This window comes from Arachis stenosperma, chromosome 2 (assembly GCF_014773155.1).
Source record: "Arachis stenosperma cultivar V10309 chromosome 2, arast.V10309.gnm1.PFL2, whole genome shotgun sequence".
NCBI classification, from domain to species: Eukaryota; Viridiplantae; Streptophyta; class Magnoliopsida; order Fabales; family Fabaceae; genus Arachis; species Arachis stenosperma.
This window is the reverse complement of record NC_080378.1, coordinates 99,307,110-99,334,398: the sequence shown is the minus strand read 5'-3', so window position 1 is coordinate 99,334,398 and position 27,289 is coordinate 99,307,110. Positions and strand designations below refer to the sequence as shown.

Below are 27,289 nucleotides of genomic sequence, written 5' to 3'. Positions count from 1 at the left end.
AAATTTTCTGGAGCTACAGAAGCCCAATTGGCGCGCTCTTAATTGTGTTGGAAAGTAAACATCCTGGGCTTTCTAGCAATATATAATAGTCCATATTTTACTCGAGATTTGATGGCCCAAACCGGCGTTCCAAATCAGCTCAAGAATTCTCGGCGTTTAACACCGGAACTGGCACATAAATGGGAGTTAAACGCCCAAACTGGCACGAAAGCTGGCGTTTAACTCCAAGAAAAGTCTCTGCACATGGAAGCTTCAATGCTCAGCCCAAGCACACACCAAGTGGACCCGGAAGTAGATTTTTATGTCATTTACTCATTTTTGTAAACCCTAAGCTACTAGTTCTCTATAAATAGGACCTTTTGCTATTGTATTTTCATCTTTGGACGTCTAGTTCTTAGATCATCTTGGTTCTTCTGGTTCCCTCTCTGGGGCCGAAGCCAATGATCACCATTATCACTTATGTATTTTCAACGGTGGAGTTTCTACACACCATAGATTAAGGTGTGGAGCTCTGCTGTACCTCGAGTATTAATGCAATTACTATTGTTCTTCTATTCAATTCAGCTTATTCTTGTTCTAAGATATCACTTGTTTCTCAACTTGATGAATGTGATGATCCGTGACACTCATCATCATTCTCACCTATAAACGTGTGCCTGACAACCACCTCCATTCTACCTTAGATTGAGTGGATATCTCTTGGATTCCTTAATCAGAATCTTCGTGGTATAAGCTAGATTCCATTGGCGGCCATTCTTGAGAATCCGGAAGGTCTAAACCTTGTCTGTGGTATTCTGAGTAGGATTCAGGGATTGAATGACTGTGACGAGCTTCAAACTCGTGATTGTGGGGCGTTAGTGACAGACGCAAAAGAATCACTGGATTCTATTCCGATATGATCGAGAACCGACAGATGAATAGTCGTGCTATGACAGAGCGCGTTGAACATTTTCACTGAGAGGACGGGACTGTAGCCATTGACAACGGTGATACCCAACATATAGCTTGCCATGGAAAGGAGTAAGAAGGATTGGATGAAGACAGTAGGAAAGCAGAGAGACGGAAGGGACAAAGCATCTCTATACGCTTATCTGAAATTCTCACCAATGAATTACATAAGTATTTCTATCTTTATTTTATGTTTTAATCCTCCATAACCATTTGAATCCGCCTGACTGAGATTTACAAGATGACCATAGCTTGCTTCATACCAACAATCTCCGTGGGATCGACCCTTACTCGCGTAAGGTTTATTACTTGGACGACCCAGTGCACTTGCTGGTTAGTTGTGCGAAGTTGTGATAAAGAGATGAGATTATAATTGAGTGTACCATGTTGATGGCACCATTGATGATCACAATTTCGTGCACCACTAAGCGTGAGGCAGTGGCCAAACTCGCTCCTTCATTGGATACAATATTGTTGAGGGTGTTGGAGGTAGTGATCTTCTTCTAGGTGTTAATTTTGCAGGTCTTATGGCTGGTTTAGTACTTGCTTCAGTTAACTACACCAAACACATACAAAAAAAGAAAACCCAAACAAATAAACGAACTACCAAGCAAATAAACAACTATCAAACTTCTCATAGCCTGTATCTCCAACCTAAATAGCATGCTAGTTACTGAACCCCTTTTTTACCTTCTCAAGTCTACTTTTAATTAATTACCGATGGTAATAACCCCAAATAATTTTTTAATTTGACCTTGTTCTTAGTCATAGTCTTCCTGACGAACATCCTCGCATCTTCTAGAAGAGTAATTATTGACTTCTTCCTTACTTCTTCCTTTATTTTTGAACTGAACACCTCACAAGCATTATCGTAAATGGAGTCCAGCTTCGGTTTGTGACTGAACTGTGACCTTGTTCATGCTTCTCTAGGTCACTTGTCCAGATATGCCCATGCATCCTCGTTCATCCTCTTTATCTTATCCATGTATTCCTTGAACTCTTGAAAGGTAATGGCTCATGCGCAATCCCATAGTAAACCCCTCAACTCCAAGTCCTTTTACTGCTTGTTAAAATTCTACCATAAACGCCACACATAGCAACATAATGCACGTGAGACAGCATTTCTTTCATGGCAGGTATTAAGCCCTAAAAAAACACAGATCAGTATCTAAGTCTAAATAGTTTAATAATTATTCACATAACAGTGCACCAGTTTACTACTTATTCACTATAATAGTCTCTAAGTTTAATACTCATTCACTATAACAGTCCCTAAGTATACTACTCATTCACCATAATGGTCTTTCTCATTCACCATCGTGTATCTAAATTAGTCCCAACATCAAACAATGTAAAAGTTTATACCAATCATGTCTAGAATAAAGTGCATCAAACAATATAACAGTTTATACCAATCATGTCCAGATTAAAGTGAAGTGAAGTGAAGTTAGAGGAGTACCTTCTGCATATCGAAAATGAAACTCTATTCGTGTGTCTTATAGTCACCAAAATCTTCATGTAGCAACTCTAGGAACCACTTCTAGTTGTCCTTATTCTTCACTTTCACAATTGCCCATGCAATGACATATATATGGTGGTTAACATCCTGTCCAACAGCCAATAGAATTTGTCTTGTTGAATAATTATATCTATATGCTATTTGATCTAATTATTTTATCTGTTCTTTCTATTTATGTATTCCTTGTATTGCTTTGTATGTGTTTGAATAGCTGAGAGATCCTTTATGCTGGCAATGATGACGCTCAGGGTTGTTCCTGATGTGGTAATTAGAGGTTTGTGGAAAACTGAGAATAAATAGATAGATTAGAATCCCATAGGTAAGTTGTCATTTTCTGATTTAGTGAGAAACCTAGACTTGGATCAATGAAACTTTGAAGATTAAGATTGCTTAGAGAGTTCCTGCTACCTTATATTATATCGATTTGGCACTTTTACCCTATTGGGAACATGATGGTTTGGATTCTCACCCATATATTATTTCTATTTTTAGATGCAGGTCCCAACACTTCTCAGTGAGCAGGAGTTTTATTTGAAAGATGGCGAAGAAGACTTTTGTTTCTGTTTTAATTTAGATTCTCTATTTCTTTTGGAAAAAATCATATGATATATTCATTTTGAAAACTTGCTTTTAGAGGCTTTTGATGTATATGTGGAAAGGTAGGTTATGTATATCAAATTGTTTTACTACTGTTGTAACTCTAGTCAGCCTAATTTTCGGAGGCCGAGACTAATAGATATTTATATATACTTATTCTGATGCGCTTATGTATGTTATTGAGTATGAACATTGACGAATTATCTTTTTATCTGGAGTTTAAATTCCTTTACAAGTTTTTAGTTTAATATCTCCTTTTATATATAAGTATTTATATCTCAACTTTACGTCGTAACACCAAACCCTCATTGAATTATGACTTAAGTATAAGATTTTAAAGGGTAAAGTGTTATACTATACCAAGAGTCTTACATCTCAAATCAAATGTTGGGTTTTATTGCTGTCTAAGTATCCATACCTTCTTATGGACACTTGAATTTATTGAAGAATGCAAGACACATCAACACTTATAGTCTTCTACAAGTCTGGATAAGTCGTAACAAATTCTTTTTTCCCTTTTGGCATCACAGCAAATTTCATTAATTAAATATCTGAATATTTGTAAAAGTAAAAGCTCACAGCAGAAAAATCCATATCAAAACATAGAAACAAAATATGTTTTTCATTTTTTGTTTTATGGCAGCAACAAAACAGCATGGCAAGACCAAGCAGAATGGCGCCAAAATCAGAAAGGAAGCAAGAGTAACCGTCCAAAAAAATCTCTAAGCTCACAAACCAAAGAAAACGATCAAATAATAGGCTCGAAAACATTATATACATATATGTTAAACAAAATGTAGGGAATTATTGTTATTAGGATTTACAACAATAACAAAGTAACAAATGAACAACTGGAAAAGAAATAACAGTCCTAACAAAAATTAGTTTCATTAGTGAGAATGTGTAGATATATTCTAATTTCAACTCTCAATGATATCACGTATTTTTTTTTTTGCATTCTTTTTTCTTTTTCGCACTCTCTACATGTAGTTGCTACATTTTTTTTTTCTTTTCATCTTTCTGATGATTTTTTGTGGCACCGGATTTAATGGTCACAGAACGTTTGGATCATTAAATGGTCTCATAACAAAATATGTTTTTTAAGCTTTTTAATAATTGTTAAAGGCTTGTTTGGGTGAGCTTTTAAGAAAAGATCTTTTTTCAAGTTATCTTTTTTTAAAAGATTTTATAGAGAAGTAAAAGTAATTTTATGTTTGGATATCTCATGTAAAAAGGTCTTTTTATCTATCAATTATGTTTGGGTATAACAATATAGAAGTACTTTTTTGTTTATTTATTACATGAAAAACATCCCTTTTTTTAAGGAAAAAAAATCTTTTTTTATTTTACTAGTGCTTTTACTTTTATTACTAGAAATTTGTCAAACACGTTAAAAAATAAAAAAAGATCTTTTTTCATTGAAAAAAGATCTTTTTTTAACAAAATGATGGTGCCCAAACATGCACTAAATAGTTCTTTTCTAATTTTAATTACAAATTAACCCCATATATTTTATTTAATTATAAAAACTATTTTTTACTTTATAAATTATTATTTTATCATTCATCTATTATGTTTATTAATAATAAAAAATAAAAACAATAACGAATTAGATCTTCCATTGATCGTAATAATTTTTTGACAATCTCAATCGATTAAAAGTTTATCTTTGATCCGTTACATCCGTTGAGGGTTGTGAAATCGTGTTTCTTAAAAAATTAATCGATTGGATTAACAAAATAATCGATTGAATTTCAGGTTTCTCATAACTCAATCGATTGGACTTCAAGTTATCACAAAACAATCGATTGAAAATTGTAAGGCAGTATGGTTTGCCCAAAAATCAATCGATTGGTCATATTACCCAATCAATTGAACTCATCAAAGCAATCTGGGTTTAATTAATTCAACGATTGGTTATGAGAATTCAATCGATTGGTAATGTTTTGAAGTTTGTAAGTGACTAATGGCATATTCCAATTCAATCGATTGATATGAGAATTCAATCGATTGAAATGTGACGTAAATAAGTTTTTATCTGCATCCAATCGATTGGTATTATAAGTCAATCGATTGAAATTTGAAATGCGCTATATATTAATCCTGGTAACCATGTGTATTTAGTCTCCCTCCCCTTTTTAAACATAACAACACCATTTTCTGCTAACCTTTCTTCTCTCTCTCTGAATCCAAATAACTTCTCTCTTCTTCTCCAATATCAACAGCATCCACTCCAAACTATATACATATTATTAAGAGCAATGCTAGGGGACCAGCAACTTTTGTGATTGGTAGCCATCAAATAGCCATCAATGATGATCTAATGGTGTGAGATTGATGTGAGATTTCATCCAATGACTCACCTTTTTCTGCTGGTTACATGCTGGCCAAAATTCAATAAAATTGCTGGTCTCCTAGATTTTTCCTATTATTAATCCTCATCCAAATCCCTACAAAACCCACCGAACCAATACTATTAATTCTCTTCTTCTTCCTCTCGGTGAATTTTGTAGGAATTTGGATGAGGATTAATATATGTATGTAGTTTTGAGTGGATGTTGGTGAGATTGGAGAAGAAGAAGAGAGAAGTTTTTTGGATTTAGAGAGAGAAGAGAGGTTAGCAGAAATGTTGTTGTTATGTTTAAAAAGGGAAGAGATGCTGAATACGCATGATTACCAGAATTAATATATATCGCGTTTCAAATTTCAATCGATTGAATTCTCATACCAATCGATTGAATTAATTGAATCCAGATTGCTTTGATGAGTTCAATTGATTAGGTAATATGACCAATCGATTGATTTTTAGGCAAATCATGCTGCCTTACAACTTTCAATCGATTGAGTTATGGGAACCTGAAATTCAATCGATTATTTTGTTAATCTAATCGATTGATTTTCTAAGAAACACGATTTCACAACCCTCAACGGATGTAACAGATCAAAGATAAATTTTTAATCGATTGAGATTGCCAAAAGTTATTACGATCAATGGAAGATCTAATTTGTTATTGGTTTTGTTTTTGATTGTTAATAAACATAATAGATGAATGATAAAATAAAAAATAATTTTTATAATTAAATAAAATATATGAGATTAATTTATAATTAAAATTAGAAAAGGACTATTTAGCAGTTATTAAAAAACTTAAAAAATATGTTTTGTTATGGGACCATTTAATGGTCCAAACGTTTTGAGACCATCTAATCCTTTACCATTTTTTATAATATTATGTATGCTTTTTTTATTTGATTTTTTTATTCTTATTAAGAGGGTAAAACATGAAGAATTATGACAATGTGAGACAAAAAAAAGATAATGATGATGACAATGAAGAAAAAGATGAAAAATTTTGAATTATGCAAAATTTATTAGAAACTAACACCGAAATTTTTTAACAATAACACCAAAACTTCTTAATTTTGACACTGAAATTTAACTACAAAATACAACTTTTTTAATACTACTTTTTTTTTTTTGCTTTTTAAGATGATGATGATGGGAAAGAGGAGGAGGAATTTTAAATTGTTATTCTTAAAAAAAGAGTATTGCTTCTCATATTAGACATGAATAAATATGTATTACAATCTTATTTAATTGAATAAATATAAAATGTAAATTACATACTAAAATATCACAAGATAGTACCAAAATTACTTGGTGAACATGTTTGTACTATATTGCAATCTTATTTAGTTAAATGAATGTAGGTTCACACTTATTGGATTAAATTTTTGCCAGAAAAAAAATATAATGAAATTTCTTAGTTTTGACATCGAAATGTTGCTACAAAAAGACAAAAACTTCTTAATTTTGACACCAAAATTTTACTACAAAGACATAAATGTCTTCTTAATGTCTTCTTATGTTTCAATGAGAGCTTCTTTTCTTTTTCTACTTACTATCTAAAGATAATGAGAATCAATATTCTAATTTAATGTTCTAATCTTGCTAAGTAATTATGATAATCAAGATAACGAAAAATAAGAGAAGGAGGAGGAGGAGAAAAATAAGAGAAGGAGGAGGAGGAGAAGTAGTAGTTTTGAATTGTTATTCTTATATTTTTTTAGGAGTATTGCTTCTCATATTAGACTTGAATGAATATATATTACAATCTTATTTAATTGAATGAATATAAAAAGTAAATTACATACTAAAAGATCACAAGATAACACCGAAATTACTTGAATGAAATAGAGGTGTTCATGGATCAGATCCAATCCGCATATCCGTGATGTTTATCCTAATCCGATCTGAAAATTACAGATATGGATCCGATCCGCAAGGTTATCAAATCGGATAAGATCCGCACACTAATAGGAACGGATCGCGAATTTTGTGTAGGTATCCGCATATCCGCGTATCTGCAAAAATAAAGAAATAAATAAGTAAATATTCTTTTTATATTTTATTTCAACTAATAATTATCATATATGTTGTATTATTTAAGAAAAATATGTTTAATATTATTTTTTGAGTAAAAATATTTAAAAGAATAGAAAAAACAAATTTTATTGATATTTTTTAATAAAAATAAGTTTTTAAAAATATTTGTGTTTTGCGGATATATCCGCTATCCGATCCGATCCGATCCGCAAATATGCGAGTCGGATCGGATCGGATTTGATCCAAACTAAAAAATTGCGGATATTGGATCCGATCCAATCCGATGATTTTAGTGCGGATTGGATCAAAATTTTGGCCATACTAGATTCGATCCGACCCGCGTTCATCCCTCAATGAACATGTTTGTACTATATTAAAATCTTATTTAGCTGAATGAATATAGGTTCACATTTATTGGATTGAATTCTTGGCAAAAACAAAAAATACTGAAATTTCTTAATTTTAATACCAAAATATTATTATAAAAACATAGAAATCTCTTTTTTAATGCTGTATTTTTTATTTCTTATTCTTCTTTCTTTTTCTTTATTTCTGCTCTTGCTTTTTTTAAAAGCATTGTTTCTCAATTAGATTTGAATGCACATTTATTGGATTGAAATCTTACATGTGCAAAAATTTGAAAGAGAAGAAGAAGAAAAAGAAACATTGTAATTTGCGTATAAGAAGAAAACGACAATGATGACGATAATGATGATGATGGTGATGATGGAGGAGGAGGAGGAGGAAAAGGAAGATTGGAGAATAAATTGAAATGAAAAAGGAAATTGGAGAAAAAGGAGGCGGTGGTGGTGGCGGTGGTGACGATGATGACGATGACGAAAGAGAAAAATGAGGAAAAAGGAGGAGAATAAGACGAGGCAGTAGCAGTAATGATGATAATAACAATGATGATGATGATGATGGAGGGGGAGAAAAAGGGAGGAAGAGAATAAATTCAAATGAGAAAGGAAGGAGGAAGAAGAGGAGGAGGTGGTGACAACGACAACGATAACAAAAGAGAAAGATGGGGAAAAATGAGGAGAATAAAAAGAGACCGTGGCAGCAGCGATGTACGAAAAGAAGAAGAAAAAGAAGTACGAAGAAGAAGAAGCAGCACTTGAACCAGAAACACATTATAACAAATTGGTTGGACTTGGTTAAATAAATGACTTGGATGTAGAGATTTTCTGAAGGAATAATTACAAAATGAAGAATATTCTAATGTTTAATTTTCCCAAGAGCTCGCTTCAATTCACTTAGCTTCCTCTCATAATTATGTTTTGAAGATTCAGCATTTTTGAAGGCAGACTCTGAAGCCTTAAGAGTGCTCACAACCTCTTCAGTTTCTTTCACCCAAGTGACAGCTTTCCTATTGATGTTTATAGTTTCAACCTCACAAAGTTTCACAGTGGATTTTAATTTGTCTCTCTTGTCATATAAGGCTTTAAGTTTCACCTGCAACTCATTGATCTCTTTTGACATCTCATTGATCCTCACTTTCCCTTTAGAAATTGAAGTAGAAAAATGAGCCTGCTTTGCCTTGGCTATTTCGAGCTCCCCCTCAAGTCTATTCTTGGTGTCAATTAACCTTTGATGATTGTCCAAGACTTCTTGAATAGGTGGAAAGTTACCAAGAAAACCTTCATAAAATTCCTTAATCTCCTTGACCAACTTCTGAAGATTTGTGGGGACTTGTGACTTCATTTGAACCAGATGAGCTAAGTAGTCAAGAAGCTGTTTTCTAATGTCATTATCTGCTACCAAAGCTTCTAGTTCATTATCCAAAAGTAGTTGTACTTTTTGAATGACTGCAATCAATGGAAGACTTTGAAGTTCTGAAACAGAAGTAGCAGAAGTGACCTTATTCGCGGACAAGACATAGCTCTCTGACAAGATTTGTTCTAGTTCTGCAAGCAAATCATTGTCTTCTTGAGTGATGATTAGTGATGTAGGATCAGCAATCAATGCAAGTTCATCATCTTTAGGATTTGAAGCAAAAAGAGTCTGCACAAGGTAAATTGTTAGAATATGGTAATCAAAATAGATGTGTCATACATTTATATGGATTTAAATTATAATTTGAAAGATTTTACAAAAATGGTTTGCCTGAAGCAGTTCATCTTGATTTTGAGTATTGCTATCATACTCTGAATTGTCTGACATCTCTTGAGAGTTAGATAATGAAGCAATTGCAGGTGGATATGTCTACAAGAAGTAAAAGAAACCCTTTAAATTGATCATATTCCAAAAAAAAAAGAAAAAAAGATGTATTAAAATATAAATTCAGCCAATTTAATCAATTGAATCCAAAATCCTTTCAAAAGAAACTATAAGAACATTTTTTTTTTTACAGAACTATAAGAACTCTTACTATCTCAATTGAAATATTTGTATCAGATGTATTATTATCAAATGGACTACAATTTCCAATTGAAGATAGTTTTAATACCTTAACTAAAGGCATATCTCCTTTAGACTTTGGCCTGGAGTTCTTGATGGTTGCCGATGCTTCGATGTTTTTACTTTCCGGGGAAGGCTCCACAACTCTTCGACTATATGAGAGTTTACTCTTTCTTTTACTTTCCTCCTCTAACAACTTCATTACTTGCTTATTGGGAATTACCTCTGCTTCCTTAAAAGTGGGTGTGTGCTGACATACTGCAAACAAAAGAGCGGAAATGTTAGTGGTAATACTAATGCATTAAATTTTGTTATGTCCTAATTCAATTAAGCTACAATGATTTAAAATGGAGGAAATAGCAGTTTAAACTTTCTTTCTTGCTTTCATACTCTATCACAAATCAAAAGTACTAACAAAAATATCTCATTGAAAACTAAAGCAAAACCTAGAATTGAAAGACTCTATGCTTAACTGGGAAAGCTAAATTGGATGTCAAATGGTGAGTATAGATTATTAAGTGTATAAATCTTTAGACAAAGCAGCAGAGACAGCTTCTGACCTTGAAATGAGGTTGAACATTGTTGATTTTCAGAATAACTGCATGTGATCCAAATTAGGACAGCAATAAAACCAAACCAAAATAGTCGTGCCTTTAGAACAACATGAACAAGAGAACGAAGTCTGGAGAATCTGCTAATTCTCTATACCCAAAAAACAGGGTGAAAGAGGAACACAAGAAAAATTATTAAGTTCAAATGTGAAAAATGCCTTACTTTCACTTCAATCTTTGTCTTACGAACGATCAAGAGAAATTATATGTAAATTACACAAGACTACTATCACTTACACTTTCGCCTCCATTGGAAATGATATCAATGCTTTTATCTGTTAGCATATCAGAAACAACAGCATTTCTGTCAACTGCCATATCTTCAAAATCAGAAACATTCTCATTCATATCGGTCTCCATATCATCAGAATCCAAAACAGTCACATTCTCATCTTCTGTGATATCATCGACGGAAGCATTTTCATCAAGATTAGTTATCTTGCAATTTGTAGCATCTAATGTTTTCAAGACCACATCTTCAGGTATCTCAAGTTGCAGACCGGATTCCAACAAAAGACTACTACGCTTTGGAAGTTTTCTGATCATAGATGATAGATGATAGAGAGTATTTTGAAACAGAGATGACACATTATTTGTTGGATAGGTCCATGACCAAATGATAGATGGAAGAACATCCCGAACCAATCCTTCAAAGCCACACAAAGATATATAACCAATATTTTTCATTCTTACTAGTGCATTTGGAACTTGTGTTATAGCAGTGTCTTCTGCCTTCAAGGTTGTCAAAGATTCCATCTGTTCCATGTCCTCTTCCAACTTGTCAATCATTAAGCATCCAGAAAGAATGAGAGTTTTGAGTGACTTTAACTTATAGATGCTTCGCGGAAGGCTACGAAGGCTTTTACAATCTTTCAGATTTATCAGAAGAAGTTGATTGAGATGTCCAATGGTATGGGAAACTGAAGACAAACTCGAACAATCTTCCAGTATTAGCTTTTCAAGGTTAGGTAAGTATGAAAAGTCTGGAGTTTCTCTCAATTGATGAGAATGACTGAGATTCAGAATTTTCAGCTTATTCAACAACTATGAGGAAAGATAAGCACAAGACATACAATAGAAAATTAGAATATCTGAAACTCTTAAAAACAAGAACATCCGAAACTCAATTAGAAGAAACATTCAGAAATCCAACTAAAAAAGGCTCATCTTTAGTGGGATTTATATTGGACTTGTTTGACAATCTGCTATAATGTTTGCTGAAATTGGTTGTTATAGTGTTGATTCCCTAGCATTACTCAACAGAAAAAGGGAACTCATGAAAGAAAATATCCACCCCATTTTTACCCCTAAATAAAACATACCCTGAATTTAAATTTATTGCATGAAAAAACAATGTGAGTGAAGAGAACTCATGAAAGACAAAAATCAATACAGGCTTTATACCTGAGCCTGCTTCCATGCTATTTTGAGATTGCCATATTCCAACTCAATGGCAACTAAACCTTTCTGACAGCAGTTTTTAGGAATGTGACTCAAAGGAAATCCATGCCAACTCATCCATCTAAGATCTCTAGAAATATATTTGAAATCTCCATCAAGTTGTACTTTTTCGAGCTGAAGCAATCTGAGTTTATTCATCTCTTCAAATGCCTTTGTGCTCAATGAAATTGGATTCGTCCTTGGTGACTTCAAAGCCAGTCCTGTGATAGTTGTAGTTCCCTGAAATATAATGAAGACACAAAACATAAAAGTAAATACTAGGTGGCTAAAAGTCCATAATATTACTCTTTTATTATGATGCTTGAAATCCAAAATTGATACAAAACCATTGCTATAGCAGACTAATTTTCATATTTATTGGAATAATCTAGAAGACACATGAATGTTAACAACAGATCCATCAAAATATTATCATAAAACAAAACATAATCCATACCTTGTATTCTTTTAATACATGAAGGACTTCCTCATGAAGCCATAATCTACTACGCTTCTCAGGTTCATCTGGTGATTCCTCGCGAATTATTTCTCTTCCCATGTCCCTTAGCAAATTATGCATTCCAAGATTGTTTGTGCTGTCAACAGTTACAAGGCTTCGCTCTCTAAGGACACTGATTCCGATTTCAGCGAAAAGTCCACAATCATTTAATATCTGAATAACATCACTTCGGTCCATTCCAATGAAAAAGCATGCTATATCAAGAAATATCTCTTTCTCAGTATCATCACTAAGACTATCAAAACTTATTCTTAGCTTCTCCTGTATTTTATGATTGGGAATCCTTTTAAGTTTCTCCAAAGCATTCTTCCACACTTCGATTTCCCTATCACACAAATAGGACCCAAGAACCTCCAGAGCAAGTGGCAGTCCAGAAGAATATGCAACTACATCTTTGGTAAGGACAGAAAAATTTGTGTCTGGATATGCTTGCTTGAATGCATGCCAACTAAAAAGCTCAATAGCTTCACTATCATCCATTTCATCCAATCTATAAATTATAGGTTCAACGCCACGCATTTTAACCAGATGCTCATCTCTTGTTGTGATGATTATACAGCTTCCGGAACCAAACCATTCATGACTTCCACACAATGCATTCATTTGTTCCACTTTATCTATATCATCAAGAACAAGAAGTACCCTTTTGTGGCAAAGTCGATTCTTCAATTCAAGTTTTCCTGATTCAGTGCTACGTATCGGTATCTTTGTTGTTTTGTAAATATCAGAAAGGAGACGATCTTGTAAAGAAACTTGACCATTATCTTGCTCCCAAACTTCCCTGATGTTTAGTAGGAAGCACTTACAATCAAATTTGCGACTAAGTTGATTATAAAGAGCTTTGGCAATGGTTGTTTTACCAAGTCCTCCCATGCCACATATCCCAAGAAGTAAAACATCTTTTGATTGTTGTTCCATCAATAGATTGATCACATTTTGCACACGAGATGTTACTCCCACCGGATAGTCTGCAACAAACAATTCTGTCTTGTCAAGCAAATGAGTAACATCTTCAACAACCTTCTTGATATCCTCATACTCATTCCTATATTACATGAACCAAAGATAACTAAGAAGTGTCATCTTTTAGAACATAATGGCTGAGACTGAAGGAAAAAAAAAACTTATGAAACAACATTAAATACGTTTTAAAGATTGGGAATGAAAACATAGCTTTTGCCTTTCAATTATATATAGAAATTTCTGCAGAGCAACTGAAATTGTCCTGAAGGCTTGAATATAAACAAATGAAACTAAGGCTATTCTTTTGAATGAAATAACATGGCACCATTACCACATTAAACAAATAAGAAATGATTCTTTCGTAGAGATAAAATTTATTAACGAATTCAAACAAAAGGAAAACATATGAAAGATTAAACTACCTGGAATTTACCACAACAATTCCTGAAAGGCTACCAACTTGACGGAGTGATGTCCTCCAACTTTTCTCCTTGTCTTCCTCCACTGGATGACTTCTTAAAAGATCATTAAATTTTTGTCCAAATACACCACTTTGGTGACGTACTTCGGAGGGATCTACACCGTAGAATATTGGCACGACTGTGTGAGCCGTGGTTCTTTGAAGCTGCATTATATTCTCTAACTCTTCCAGACACCATTTTGAACCAGCATAATTTGTAGACAGCACAATAATAGACATTCTGGAGTCTCTCACTGCTTCCAGTAGTGAGATTGATATCCATTCTCCCCTTGGAAGTTGAACATCATCCTTGAAAACATAAAATCCAGCATTTTCTAGAGCCGCATGGAGATGTGAAGTGAATGTTGCACGAGTATCTTTTCCTCGGAAACTCAAGAATACATCATAGGTACTTAGCTGGGAATAAAAAAAATTCAAAATATATGATTAACCTTTGCTCAAAGGAATTTTACCTGGACTTTTAGTAACTACTAATGTACAGGTTAGGATCAAAGAAGCACAATTTACAATCCAACTAGCTATCGAAGTTTAAACATATCCTCACAAAACCATAACCTGCTGCGCACCTTGGGAGTAAGACGTGATTCCTCATCAACGATTTCTCTTCCAATTTCTTCTATCAAGGTATGCATTTGAAGCTGGTTGCCATCAACAGTTACTAAACATTTATCTTCAAGGGCAGTTAAGGCCTTTTCTCCATTATGTCCAGTGCCATTCAATATTTTCACAACATGGTTCCAGTTCATACCAACAAAGAAACAAACTATATCAAGAAATATCTTCTTCAGTGAGTCATCTCTTAAACTATCAAAGCTAACTTGTCGAAACCTCTGCAATTTATAAGGAGGATTTTCCTCAAGTTCTTCCAATGCAGGCTCCCACTCTTCTATCATCTTTCCATATAAATGGGATCCAGCTACTTCAAGAAAAAGTGGTACTCCCCCACAATACTCAACTATAGATTCTGCATGTTCGCGATACTCTTCTGCAGGAATTTCCTTATTCTTGAATGCGTGCCAACAAAATAGCTCAATAGATTCATCATAATTCATTCCTTTCACTGTATATATATCATCAGCGTCCTTGAGCATACTCCTATCCCTAGTGGTGATGATTATTGTGCTTCCAGGACCAAACCACTCGCGACTTCCGCACAAAGCCTCTAAATGGTCTCGTTCAGTCACATCGTCTAGAACAAGAAGCGTTTTTTTATTGCTGAGATTTTTCTTTAATAAAAGCTTTCCTGATTCAATGTCATGAATCTTTGCTTTTTCTGCAGTAGTTTCTTCCCTTTCTTCTTCCGTTGCTTCTTCCACTGCTTCTTTTGTTGTCTCCTCTGTTGTTTCTTTTGTTGCTTCTTTCTTTGCTTCTTCTTTTGTTTCTTCTGTTGTTTTGCAGATACAAGAAAAAAGCTCTTCCTGTAAAGAAACTATACTATGCTGCTCACATCTCTCGCTGATATTGTCAACAAACATCCTCCTCTGGAATCTGTAACAGATTTGATTATAAAGAGCCATGGCAATGGTTGTTTTACCAATGCCTGCCATTCCCCATATCCCAAGTATTAAAACTTTATCATAATTCAACAGTTGAACTTGAATTAAATCCTGCACCCGAGGTTGCAATTTCTCTACATTCGGCAGAGTGAACCAGTGATCCTTACCACCTAAAAAGGCAGTGATATGTTCAACAATATTGTCTAAGGCTTCATCTCTCTCCCTGCAATATACATAAACAATGACACAAAACATGTACATTCTGCTTAAAAGGAAGTATAACGGTGTGCCATTACATACCAAACAACAAGGTCAAGCAGGACAAACGATACAAGAAAATGATACAAATGATGTGTTTAGATATTTCAGCTTATGCACAAATACATCTACATTTATTATGATAGATACAATTAGATGGGAATGCAATTGTAAATTAAGCAAATTAGCATATGCCAATTATCTATTGTGCTAACAAGTTACATTGGGTGAGGGAGGAAGCCTTTGTCTAATATTGCTTTTCTTTCTTGTGTTTACAGATCAGAACTTTTCTTACACTAAAATCAGCCTCTATCTTATAAATCCCACAGCCACCAGCTTCAACATTTCATTCCCAGTTAGTGCAGCTTCACTGGAGTCCTTGGCACGGGCCACCCTGCTGCCTACCCTAGTCATTGATGCAGGATCGATCGTCACATACTATCACTTGCTTGCCCAATACTGCTGCCCTGTCTTCCACAAAGAGGCCAAATTGGATGGCTCATATGTCACGATCTTTGCACAATTATGTTTCTGCTATTCTCCAACTATGTGATCTGGATCATGTCCAATAGTAATCACGCAATGTAGCAGCATCTCTACACTCATTCTAGACATACTTTAGTTCCCTTACAATTATCTGGACTATATATGTGACAAAATTTGTTCTTACTATTGTAACTTCTCTTTGGGTTTTCTAAGGTATCTCCCTCCTTGGTTATTAGAGAAGTTGCATGATCTCTATGGGCCTAATCAAGCTTGACTTCTCAACTAACATACTCTCCAAGAATCAATCAAAGTTCTTCTTGAGACTATAAAATGCCTCCTCAACGAATGGATCCACTCAATTTTTTACTATCAATTGTTTTGTCAAGATATCTTTTACCATTTAACATGTTATCTCACATATTTTTCTTGATCCCACTTAAACAGTGTATGATGATAGATCATATTTTACAACAATAATTGAGAGAGAAAAAAATTGAGAAATCACTTCCCCTCCTCAACCACTGCCAAATCCCATTTTGGTTAACATCTTTATTGTTTCTAAAGGAAAAAAGAAAGATACAGAAACAACAGGCTAGAGATTATCTCTACTCGAAATCTTCATCCAATTTACAATTTCTTGAGCTTTCATCGATTGTCCCCACCGTACTATGCTTTTGTTTCCACATTATATTCTATATCTATTCCTAAGCACATGGTTGTTAGAATCGAATGGATCAAGCTATTGGTTTACTAGTTTATTGGTTCATCTAATGAGTCACTACTTAAATTGGTAGACTCGATTTCTAGGTAAATAAAAAATATAAAATAGTCAAAAACTTAAAATTAAAATTTAAAATATATATCTTTACTAATATTTTAAAAACGATCAACAAGTTATGATTTGGTTATTATTGAATAAATATATAAAATTTTAGTATTTTTTCATAATAAAAACTTTTTCAATTTTATTTTTATATTAAAGTAACCTTTTTATAATAACTAACTAATTAGTTTATATTTATTATATTATTATATACTATATGTATTTATTAAAAAATAATATTAATAAATATTATATAATAAAAAATATTATATTATAATTGATAAAAGTATTTGATATTTTTTATTTATACTTGTTTAATAACATTTATATTAATAATTATGAATAATAAAAAATATAATTAACTTAAATATAAGTAAGCATAAAATTAAAATAATATCTAAAAAAATTATTATACGTTTTTACTATATAATTAATAATTAGCATATAGAATAATAAGTAACATCATAGTTTAGTGGCAAAGGAAGCATGCAATCACAAAGAAGATCAAAGTTTAAACCACATTTTTATTAATTTTAAAATTTTCTCTCGAGCAATTCGGTTGGACCGATTTTCACCAATTTTAATTGGTTCTTGTCCTTAAGCGGTCCTAGGACTGGACCGGACTGGTTAGGGGTCCAATTTACTTCTTTTCCAATCAAACCAGTCCATTCGATCTAGTTCTTACAACTATGCCCAAGTGTGTTAGTGCGGCAGTCTCTCATCCAAAATGGAAACAAGCTATGATTGATGAAATGAATGCTCTAGAGTATAGTGGTATGTGGGAGTTGGTTCGTCTTCCTCCAGAGAAATTAGTGGTTGGGTCCCGATAGGTGTATGCTGTTAAGGTTGGACCTGATGGTTCAGTTGATCGTCTTAAAGCTCATTTGGTTGTCAAGTTTTATAGTCAAACATATGGGAAGGGTTATCAAGAAACTATTTTTTCCAGTAGCAAAGATCGTTTCTGTCCGTACATTCCTTTGTATTGCAACAATTTGTCATTGGCCATTCTATCAATTAGATATCAAAAATACTCTTTTTTTTTCATGGAGACTTTGACCAGAAAGTATACATGGAGCAACCACCTGAATTTGTTGCTCAGGAGAAGTCACAATTGATTTGCAAGTTAAAATATCCTCTATGGGTTAAAACAATCTCCAGGAGTTTAGTTTAATTAGCAAATTCAGCGCTATTGCTAAAAAATTTGGCATGAGAAGAAGCGAATCTGACTATCAACACAATTCACTTGGACAGTGCAATAGTGCATCTATCTGGTTGTTTATGTTGATGATATAGTCATTTCTAGCAATAATCATGAAGGGATAACAAAGTTAAAAAAACATCTATTTCATCACTTTTAAACAAAGAATTTAAGTAAACTCAAGTACTTTGTTGATATTGAGGTAGCTCAATCTAAAAATGGTGTTGCTATATCGCAATGAAAATATACCCTTGATATTTTGGAAGAAACAGGTTTGTTGAATTACAAACATGTGACAGTCCAATAGATTCTAATATCAAATTGCTACCTAAGCAAGGGGAACATTTTTCCAATCCTGGGAGATATAAAAAACTTGTAGAAAAAGTTAAGTACCTCACTATTATTAGATCAGATATTTCTTATCATGCTAGTGTAGTGAGTCAGTTTATACAATCTCTTTGCATTGATTATTGGGATGCTGTAATACGAATTGTAAAATCTATCAAAAAAAGTTCCAGACCAAAGATTATATAGAGATAAAGAAAATACCCAAATGATTAGCTATTGTGATGCCGATTGGACAGATTTTCTTATTGATAGACGATCTATTTTTGATATTGTGTCTTTCTTGGTGGAAACTTTATATCTTGGAAAAGTCAAAAACAAAGTGTTGTGTCCGATTAAGTGCAGAAGTCGAGTATTATCACAAAGTTTTTTAAAGATTTTTTTTTAATAAAATTAGAGAGATTCCAACCCACAACTTCTGAGTAAGGATGGAGAAATTATGCTATTTAAACTATAATTCGCTGATAAATTTTTTAGAAATTCTGGTAATAACTACATTTGTAACAAATTTGGTGCATATAATGTGTATGCTCCACTTTTTCAGGAAAGAGAAGAAAAAAACATAAATAATTTTTTATCGGTATGAAATATTTGTTTTCGTTTTTGGTTTTGGTCTTTATAATTTCTTTTATTTTGATCCACTAAAATTTAAAAATAGTATATTTTAACTTTTGTGATTAGTTTGTTTTTTTTTTTTAATACTGATATGTCAAAGTTAAATATTAATATAATAAATTCAAATATTGTTGTTGTAGCAAACAATATTTAATGTGTCACACCTACAATTAATGGGACAAACTGACAAAGTAACAAGAAAAGAGAGGCAGAAAAAAAAACTTATAAATTCTACTAAACATACAAAGAAATTTTACGAAGATGAAGCCAAAAAGGAAAATTATGGAGACCAAAACTTATTTTATTTGAACTAATAAAAACCTATCTAAAAGACATAAACTTATTTAAAGAAGAAATTAAAGATAAATCAAGTATATACTTTTGTCATCACTCATCAATGTTTTTGTGGAAATGTTAGTTCAGAGAGAAAGAATGTTCAAGAACAGTGGAAAGTTTGTAGAAGAAAAGCCTAGGTCAAAAGCAAGTTACTTCTGACTAAGCAAGAAAATGAGACTTACAAGAGCAAAAACTCAAAATTCTAATTACTCTATCTACTATATATACTATCTTAGTTAAAACTGCTAACTAACCGTTCACCACTATTAATAGCTGTATAACAAACTTTTCTCAACTGCAAAGTGTGTAACTAACTTGCTAATTAATCTGACTCCTCATGTGATAGCCCCTCTCAAGCTGGAATTCGCAAAATCAACCATTCCAAGCTTGCTATGACATCTCTCAAAAATGTTTGGAGCTAGAGCCTTTGTAAATATGTCTGCAGTTTAGTTTGCAGTGGAGATTGGGAGTAATTTGATAACCTTTTCTTGCCATTTATCTCTAACAATATGACAATCCATCTCAATGTGCTTTGTTCTCTCATGGAAGACTGGGTTTGCTGCAATGTGTAATGCTGATTGGTTGTCGCAATATATGGCTATTGGCTTCTCCAACTTCACTTTCAAGTCTTGCAAGATGTAGGTCAGCCACTGAGTTTCCCTAGTTGCCATTGCCAATGCCCTGTACTCCGCTTCGCATGATGAACTTGCAACTGTATTTTGTTTCTTACTCTTCCAAGATACAATTGAAGTTCCTAAAAAAAATACCCAGATATTGATCTTCTACTATCTGAACATGTCCCCCAATCACTGTCTGAGTATCCTGCTGGCTCTAAGTCTGAATGAGCTGAAAACATCAACCCAAGTGCTGGTGCTCCCTTGAGATACCTTAATACTCTAATGGCAGCTTCAAAGTGTTTATCTGTGGCACAATCTAAGAATTGACTGAGTTTTCCAACTGCATATCCAATCTCCGGTCTGGTGTTGGTCAAGTACAACAATTTCCCAACTAACTTCCTGTATTCCGAAGTTGAGCTTAATGGAGTTCCAGAATTCTTTGACAATGGCACTGTGTAGTCCATAGGTGTCGAAACTATTTTGGCTTCGAGTAACCCATACTCTTTGAGAAGGTCGATGCAGTATTTTCTCTGACATACAGTGATGCCCCTCCTGCATCGAGCCACCTCTAACCCCAAGAAGAATTTAAGCTATCCCAGGTCCTTGATTCTGAATAGCTCATGCAAGTGATGCTTGATGAATTCAATCTCCTTTAAATCTGTCCCTGTTACAATCAAATTGTCAACATAAACTAAAATAAAAGTGAATCCTCCTTTTGAATCTTTAGTGAACAGGATGTAATCATTTCTAGATTGTTGGAAGCCAACTGCTCTTAGAGCATCACACAACTTTGAATTCCACTGCCTGCTTGCCTGTTTTAGGCCATAAAGAGATCTGTCCAACCTACACACCATGTTTGGTGAAGAAACATTCAACTCAGGTGGAGTTTTCATGTAAACTTCCTCCAAAAGATCACCATGTAAGAAGGCCGTATTTACATCTAGTTGATGTAAATGCCAATTCTGCACAGCTGCAATGGATAGCACAATCCACAATGTACTCATCTTCACTACTGGACTATAGGTTTCGAAATAATCAACACCAGCAGTTTGTGTAAAACCCTGTGCCACCAACCTGGCTTTGTACCTGTCAATGCTACCATCAGAATTCATTTTGAGCTTGAACACCCATTTGCAGCCTACCGCCTTCTTTCCATTAGGTAGAGAAGTCAAAGTCCAAGTCTTATTTTCTTTCAATGCAGAGAGTTCAGCCTCAATTGCCGCTTGCCAACACGGATCACTGATGGCCTCAACATAGCATTGTGGTTCTTTAATGGGATTTGGCAATAGAGGATTTGTAGAGTGATGAATTTGTATATTATGAAATTGAGGCTGTGACTCACAAAAGAGAATAGTTGACCCTTTTCAAAAAATTTTCAAAAACTTCAGGATAAAATTCTTGTAAAATTCCAAGATTGAATTGAAGATTATTGATGTAGTTGTGATTTGTATCCAATGCAGTGGTCATACAATGATAGTCTGCTAAATAAGATGGTTTTCTCCTTGTCCTATTTGATTGTCTAATGTCTAGGTGTTGATGTGTTTGTGCTGGTGCATTGTATATGATCGAGCTATCATTTCCAATGGTTTCATGAGATGCTGATGGATAATTGTGTTTTGGTCGTTCCACAGAACTTGATAGATGCAGGTCTTGTCAAGTTGAATGAACTAAAGAGCCATGTGATGTATGTGATGAATCATTGAATGAATTAGATGAATGCAAGTATGTTCCATTTGAGTGGTTTAAAGGGGCTTGTGGTGTATGTGAGGGCTCAATGAATGGATCCTCAAAATTTACCGTGATACTTGGTTTTTGAGTTAGTGTCTTAGTGTCAGATACTTGGTTATTGCCATTGTTGAAATATGATAGAAAGGGAAATTCATGCTCATAGAAGTATGTGTCTCTAGATAAGAATATATTCCTTTCATTTAAATCATACAAGATGTAACCCTTAACTCCACTTTGATATCCTAGAAACACACACTTCTTTGCTCTTCCATCCAATTTGGATCTGTGAGCGTTCAGCGTTGAGGCATAAACCAAGCACCCAAAGACCTTCAAATAACCCAAGTCTGGTAACTTTCCTTTTAAAATTTGATAAGGTGAAGTATTTTTCAGCAATGCACTTGGAATCCTATTAATCAAATGAATCACATGTGCTGCTGCAAAATTCCAAAAACGTTTTGGCAAGTTAGACTGAAATAACAAAGCTCTTGTGACAGTCAAGATATGTTGATGTTTCCTCTCCACAATGCCATTTTGTTGAGGAGTCTCAACACAAAAAGTTTGATACAAAATTCCTTTTGAAGCAAAAATTTTAAAAGCTTAAATTCAGGTCCATTATCTGACCTAATGCATTTTATTCTTGTATCAAATTGTGTCTCAATCATGTTTACAAAATTCTGAATTAAAATTTCAGTTTCACTCTTGGTTTTCATGAAGAACAACCAAGTGAACCTACTTTTATCTTCAACTACTGTCAAAAAATATATATGACCTGACAAAGTTGCTGTACCTATAGGTCCCCATATATCCATGTGCACTATGTCAAACAATTTTTCTGATTTTGTAAGTCTTATTGAAAATGGTAATCTTTTTTGTTTGGCATAGTGACATGGATCACAAGGTTTATTACAATTTGTGTTTTTCAGGAACTCATAGTCCCTTTTCATTACATTTATTCTTTCATTTGGCAGGTGCCCAAGTCTGAGATGCCATAGAGTGCTTTCAGTTGTTTGTGAGGGTTGTGAGATGTGTGTTGTGAGTGCAGATGCATGCACAATGTTGTTATGTGTAGCTGGAACAGGAATTAGACTCTCAAATGCATAGAGTCCCGTTCTTTGTTCAGCTACACCAATAATCTTCGTGGTAGCTTTGTCCTGAATTTCACAATTATCCTCATCAAAAATCAATTTGCATTTTAAATCTTTAGTCAACTTTGACACAGCAATCAGATTAAACTTGAAGTTTGGTATGAAAAACACATGGTTCAAGAAAAACTGGTCTGAAAACATCACATTTCCTGCTAATTTGGCTATGGTGTGTGAACCATCTGGCATATTTATCAAAACAGGTTTAATTTCTTTAAGAGTTTGAAATGATTTAGTTGAAAAAGTAACATGATTAGTAGCCCCTGAGTCAATTACCCAGGAACTTGGAGAAAATGCTGAAAGAGACATGATGTATGAAATACCTTAACTGGAGGGAAGAGTTGTGGTATAGATCTGGTTAATGCTATGCCTTGGTTGTGCATCCTGTTGGTTCAAACAGACACTTGGTGCTTCTCTCTGTTCTGAATTAAAATCAAACTTCGAATTTGTTTCACTATCCTTTTGGATTTCGTTGCTGATTTCATCACTGTTCTCATCAGCTATCACATTATTGATTGTATTTCCACTGCCTCCATTTTTCAAGTGTGGGGGAAATCCATGTTTCCTATAACAAACATCCACCAAATGACCATTCTTTCCACAGAATGTGCAGTACCTTGAGTTTCTTCCACCTCTTCCAGAATTTCCTGTTCCAATTCCTAATCTGCCTCTGCCTCTTCCTCTAAAAACTCCAGAATTTGCCATTAAAATTCTGTCTTCTACCATCTCACCCGCGTTCAGTTGCCTTTCTTGTTGCAGCAACAAAGAAAAGGCTTCATCTAGACCTGGCAGTGGCTTTGTCATCATGAGCTGCGATCTCGCAATGGAGAATTGTTCATTCAGCCCCCTTAGGAGCCTCACGACACAAGAATCCTCTTTGTATCCTCTAACCACGTTGTATTCACAATTGCATCTTCCTCTACAGTGAGAGCACTGAGGGATTGGGCGAAAGTTATCCAATTCTTCCCAAATTCTTTTCAATTTCGTGTAGTATTTCGTAATCGAGAGATCACCTTGCTTCACAGCGAATAACTCTTCTTCTAACTCGGCAATTCTGAAGATATCACCTTGTTGATACCTGTGTTGTAGTTCCTTCCAAAGTTCCATGGCTGAATTGATCCATAGCACACTTTGAGCAATTTCTGAACTCAAAGATAGGCTTATCCACGAAATCACATAGGTATTGCATCTTTCCCACGCTTCAAACAAAGAATCACTACTTTCTAGTTTCTCAATTGAGCCATCTATGAATTTTACTTTGTTCTTCGATCTCAACGCACGCCACATCGTACTTTCTCAAAGATGATAGTTGTTCGTTCCAAGAATCATAGAGATTAATGGTGTACCTGGACTTTCTCCAGGATGAAGAAAATACGGACTTGTAGGATCCAGAGATGGATTCATCGCTGTTCTGTTATGACTTTGCAAGATATTGATCTGATTCACCAGATTCGCGAGCATTTGAACGTCGATTGGCGAAAATGACGATACTGAGTTGCCTGAGGATGCTGAGTTGCCATCCATGGTTTGAATCTTCAAGGATTCTGGTTCTGCTCAATGCTCCTTCTAATTTTCGCTGTTGATTCCTTCTTTCTCTCTTCCACGCTCACCGCACCATGTGGAAATGTTAGTTCAGAGAGAAAGAAGGTTCAAGAACAGAGGAAAGTTTGTAGAAGAAAGGCCTAGGTTAAAAGCAAATTACTTCTGACTAAGCAAGAAAATGAGACTTACAAGAGCAAAAACTCAAAATTCTAATTACTCTATCTACTATATATACTACCTTAGCTAAAACTGCTAACTAACCGTTCACGACTATTAACAGCTGTATAACAAACTTTTCTAAACTGCAAAGTGTGTAACTAACTTGCTAATTAATCTGACTCCTCATGTGATAGTTTTTTAACCACAAAAAACTAAGAACAAAAAAAAAAATATTTTGGGCCTTTAATTTATTTCATTGTTACTACATTTTTCCACACATATTTATATCTTCGTAAAACACATTTAGTTATAACACAAATTTAATACTAACTCCAAAAATAATATCTCACGTTTTCTCTCAAAACCATGAAACATCAATGTTGACAAAGACGTATAAGTTATAAGTTATAACACACTAATTTAAGAAAATTATAAATTCTTTATCTTATATTCTATAATTATAAATCTTAAATTCTAAATTTTTTAAAAATAAAAAATTTAGATTTAAAAAAACTACTAATGTTAACTAAGTAACAAATACTTTCTCATACTTTCTCATTTATAGTTTATCACATGAAGACGGTAACGCAACGAAATTTGAATGTTGAATAGGCTCAAAAGCATGTAAGATTTTCAGTTCAGCATTATTTTCTCTTCAAATCAAACAGCATTAAAACTTAAAAGTACCTGCTGATATATGTAACAAAACCCGGAAGGCAAGCAGCTTCCCTGAGCGGTTCCCGGTATGCGAACGCCGCCCCAGCTTCCGACGGATCAACACCGTAGAACACCGGCACAACCTTCTGACCCTTGCTGCTCCGACACTCCATTATCTTCTCCAATTCCTTCAACCACCACTTCGAATCCCCATAGCTTCTGGAGAAAACCACGATGGAGATTCTAGAATCTTCGATTGCCTTGAACAGGAGCTGGTCTCCGCTTCGGGGCTCCATTTCGTCCTTGAAGACGCGAACCCCTGCAGCGCTGAGCCTTGCATAGAGATCCGAGACGAATTTGTTGGTGGTACGGTCGAAGCTCACGTACACGTCGTAGATCCAGTTTCGATAGGAGGAAGTAGTGAATTTCATGAGTCCGGGTTCTTTCTTTTGTGAAGAAGATGACGCCGTTGACGACATGCTTGCTGGTTAGGTGAGAGTGAGAATGAGAGGATTTGGCATTTAGTTGAGCGTGGACTTTTGCAGAGCAGGTAGAATGCTATGGAGAGAAGAAGACTGAGTTTTGGTCATCACTTATATACTATTGAATCTCCCAATCATCCATCTTTATGGCACCTTCATGATAAGAAATTGCCACGTTTTACAACACCACACTAGATACCAGCAAATGTATCATGATTATAACATAAGGTGTGAACTCACTTGCGAGTGAAGTTATTAGTTTAGAATAATTAGATAATAATTTAATTAGAGAAAGTTTAAAAAGTTAATATTTTTATTAAAATTTAGCTAATGTTTAATTAATAAAAAAAGTCATTTTATATTATTAAAAATAATTTTATATTATTAAAAATATTAATAATGACTAATTAATAATTATAAATTATAAAATTTGTTAACTTCTTAATATTTTTTATTTAATTAAATTAAAGTGTGAGATTTTAGTATTATGTGAAGAAGTAAATTAATTATACTATATAATGTATTTAATAAATATTATATTATTTAAAAATTGATTACATAATGTATAAATTAATATTAAATTTAAATTATTTATATTAAAATTATTTTGTAGAATATTTATTCAATAATTTGTATATAATTTTATATAATTATTTAATTAAAAATAATATAAATTATAATATAATTTATTTATTTAAAAAAAGACATAAATTTTTATATTAAAACGGTATAAAATTACATCTTTATTTTTTTTATTTAATATAAATTAAAATATATTTTATTAGTTTAAAAATTTAAATTTATTTAGTTTTTAAAAAAATATAGTCCTTTTATATGGTATTTTTTGTCTTGTAAATAATTAAAAAAATTAAAAAAAATAAGAATGAGAAACATACACCAAAAATATAATATATTAATTTTATAATCATGATATATTTAAATATACCTAGTAAGAAAATGTGTTAAATTTAAATTTATTATGATTTAAAAAAATAAATAAAAATAAAAATACTAAAAATATAGTATAAAATTAATTTTTATAATCATGATTATATTTGAATGTATTTAGTAAGAAAATATGTCAAATTTAAACTTATTTAAAAGAGTAAGATAAATATACTATTAACATATATACATTGTAAAATTTTAATATTTATAACTGAAATTTTTATAATTATTATTATGACATTTTTAATGTATATTTATTATATTTAATTAGTACTTTTTGTTTAAATAAATAATAATAAATAAGAGTTTTTTCTTTTAATTTTTTTAAAAAATTTTACTGGTTGATTTTTAAATTTTGTCAAATCATCAAAATTGCTGATGTGGCATCATTAGAAGAAAAACACATGACTTAGACTTATTGTACAAGAAGTTGGTATCAATTTTTATATGATAAAAATAGATAGATAGATATATTAAATTATTGAAAGATTTTCAATTAACAACTTCACATAAAAATAATTACATATGAATTTTCACCATAATATAAAGAAGAATAAGGTGCCAATATTTCTAATATGTATTTAGTATATA

At 33.2% G+C, this 27,289-nt stretch overlaps 2 protein-coding genes across 6 annotated transcripts; both read right to left on the bottom strand.

The window, feature by feature from the left end:
• Nucleotides 1-8,576: 8,576 nt before the first annotated feature.
• Nucleotides 8,577-25,901, bottom strand: LOC130960978 (disease resistance protein RUN1-like). Of its 4 annotated transcripts, none has more exons than XM_057886560.1 (11): nt 25,299-25,900; nt 14,433-15,585; nt 13,808-14,262; nt 12,360-13,467; nt 11,867-12,142; nt 10,700-11,506; nt 10,412-10,553; nt 9,901-10,109; nt 9,558-9,656; nt 9,312-9,455; nt 8,945-9,205 (listed from the first exon to the last, which is right to left on the bottom strand). In XM_057886560.1, exons 1-11 carry the CDS (start codon nt 25,745-25,747, stop codon nt 9,170-9,172), a joined length of 4,878 nt encoding a protein of 1,625 aa, XP_057742543.1. In that variant the 5' UTR covers nt 25,748-25,900; the 3' UTR covers nt 8,945-9,169. The 4 variants fall into 4 exon arrangements, 3 of the variants coding, with proteins under 3 accessions (XP_057742542.1, XP_057742543.1, XP_057742544.1); XR_009079318.1 differs by having other exon boundaries at nt 8,991-9,205; nt 9,598-9,656; nt 25,299-25,901; XM_057886559.1 differs by having other exon boundaries at nt 8,577-9,455.
• Nucleotides 21,157-24,743, bottom strand: LOC130960980 (uncharacterized). 2 transcript variants are annotated; one of them, XM_057886566.1, is made up of 2 exons: nt 23,234-24,743; nt 21,157-22,202 (listed from the first exon to the last, which is right to left on the bottom strand). In XM_057886566.1, exon 1 carries the CDS (start codon nt 24,195-24,197, stop codon nt 23,235-23,237), a length of 963 nt encoding a protein of 320 aa, XP_057742549.1. In that variant the 5' UTR covers nt 24,198-24,743; the 3' UTR covers nt 21,157-22,202; nt 23,234. The 2 variants fall into 2 exon arrangements, with proteins under 2 accessions (XP_057742549.1, XP_057742548.1); XM_057886565.1 differs by lacking the exon at nt 21,157-22,202 and adding an exon at nt 22,780-22,919 and having other exon boundaries at nt 23,234-24,197.
• Nucleotides 25,902-27,289: the final 1,388 nt, after the last annotated feature.

Excerpts from the sequence above, each read along its gene's own strand:
- LOC130960978 (XM_057886559.1), bottom strand. The coding sequence starts at position 25,747 with ATGTCGTCAACGGCGTCATCTTCTTCACAAAAGAAAGAACCCGGACTC. Across the intron at positions 12,143-12,359 it reads ATGTATTAAAAGAATACAAG|GGAACTACAACTATCACAGG; the intron begins GTATGGATTATG and ends ATTATATTTCAG. Across the intron at positions 9,456-9,557 it reads ATCAAGATGAACTGCTTCAG|ACTCTTTTTGCTTCAAATCC; the intron begins GCAAACCATTTT and ends TACCTTGTGCAG.
- LOC130960980 (XM_057886566.1), bottom strand. The coding sequence starts at position 24,197 with ATGTGGCGTGCGTTGAGATCGAAGAACAAAGTAAAATTCATAGATGGC.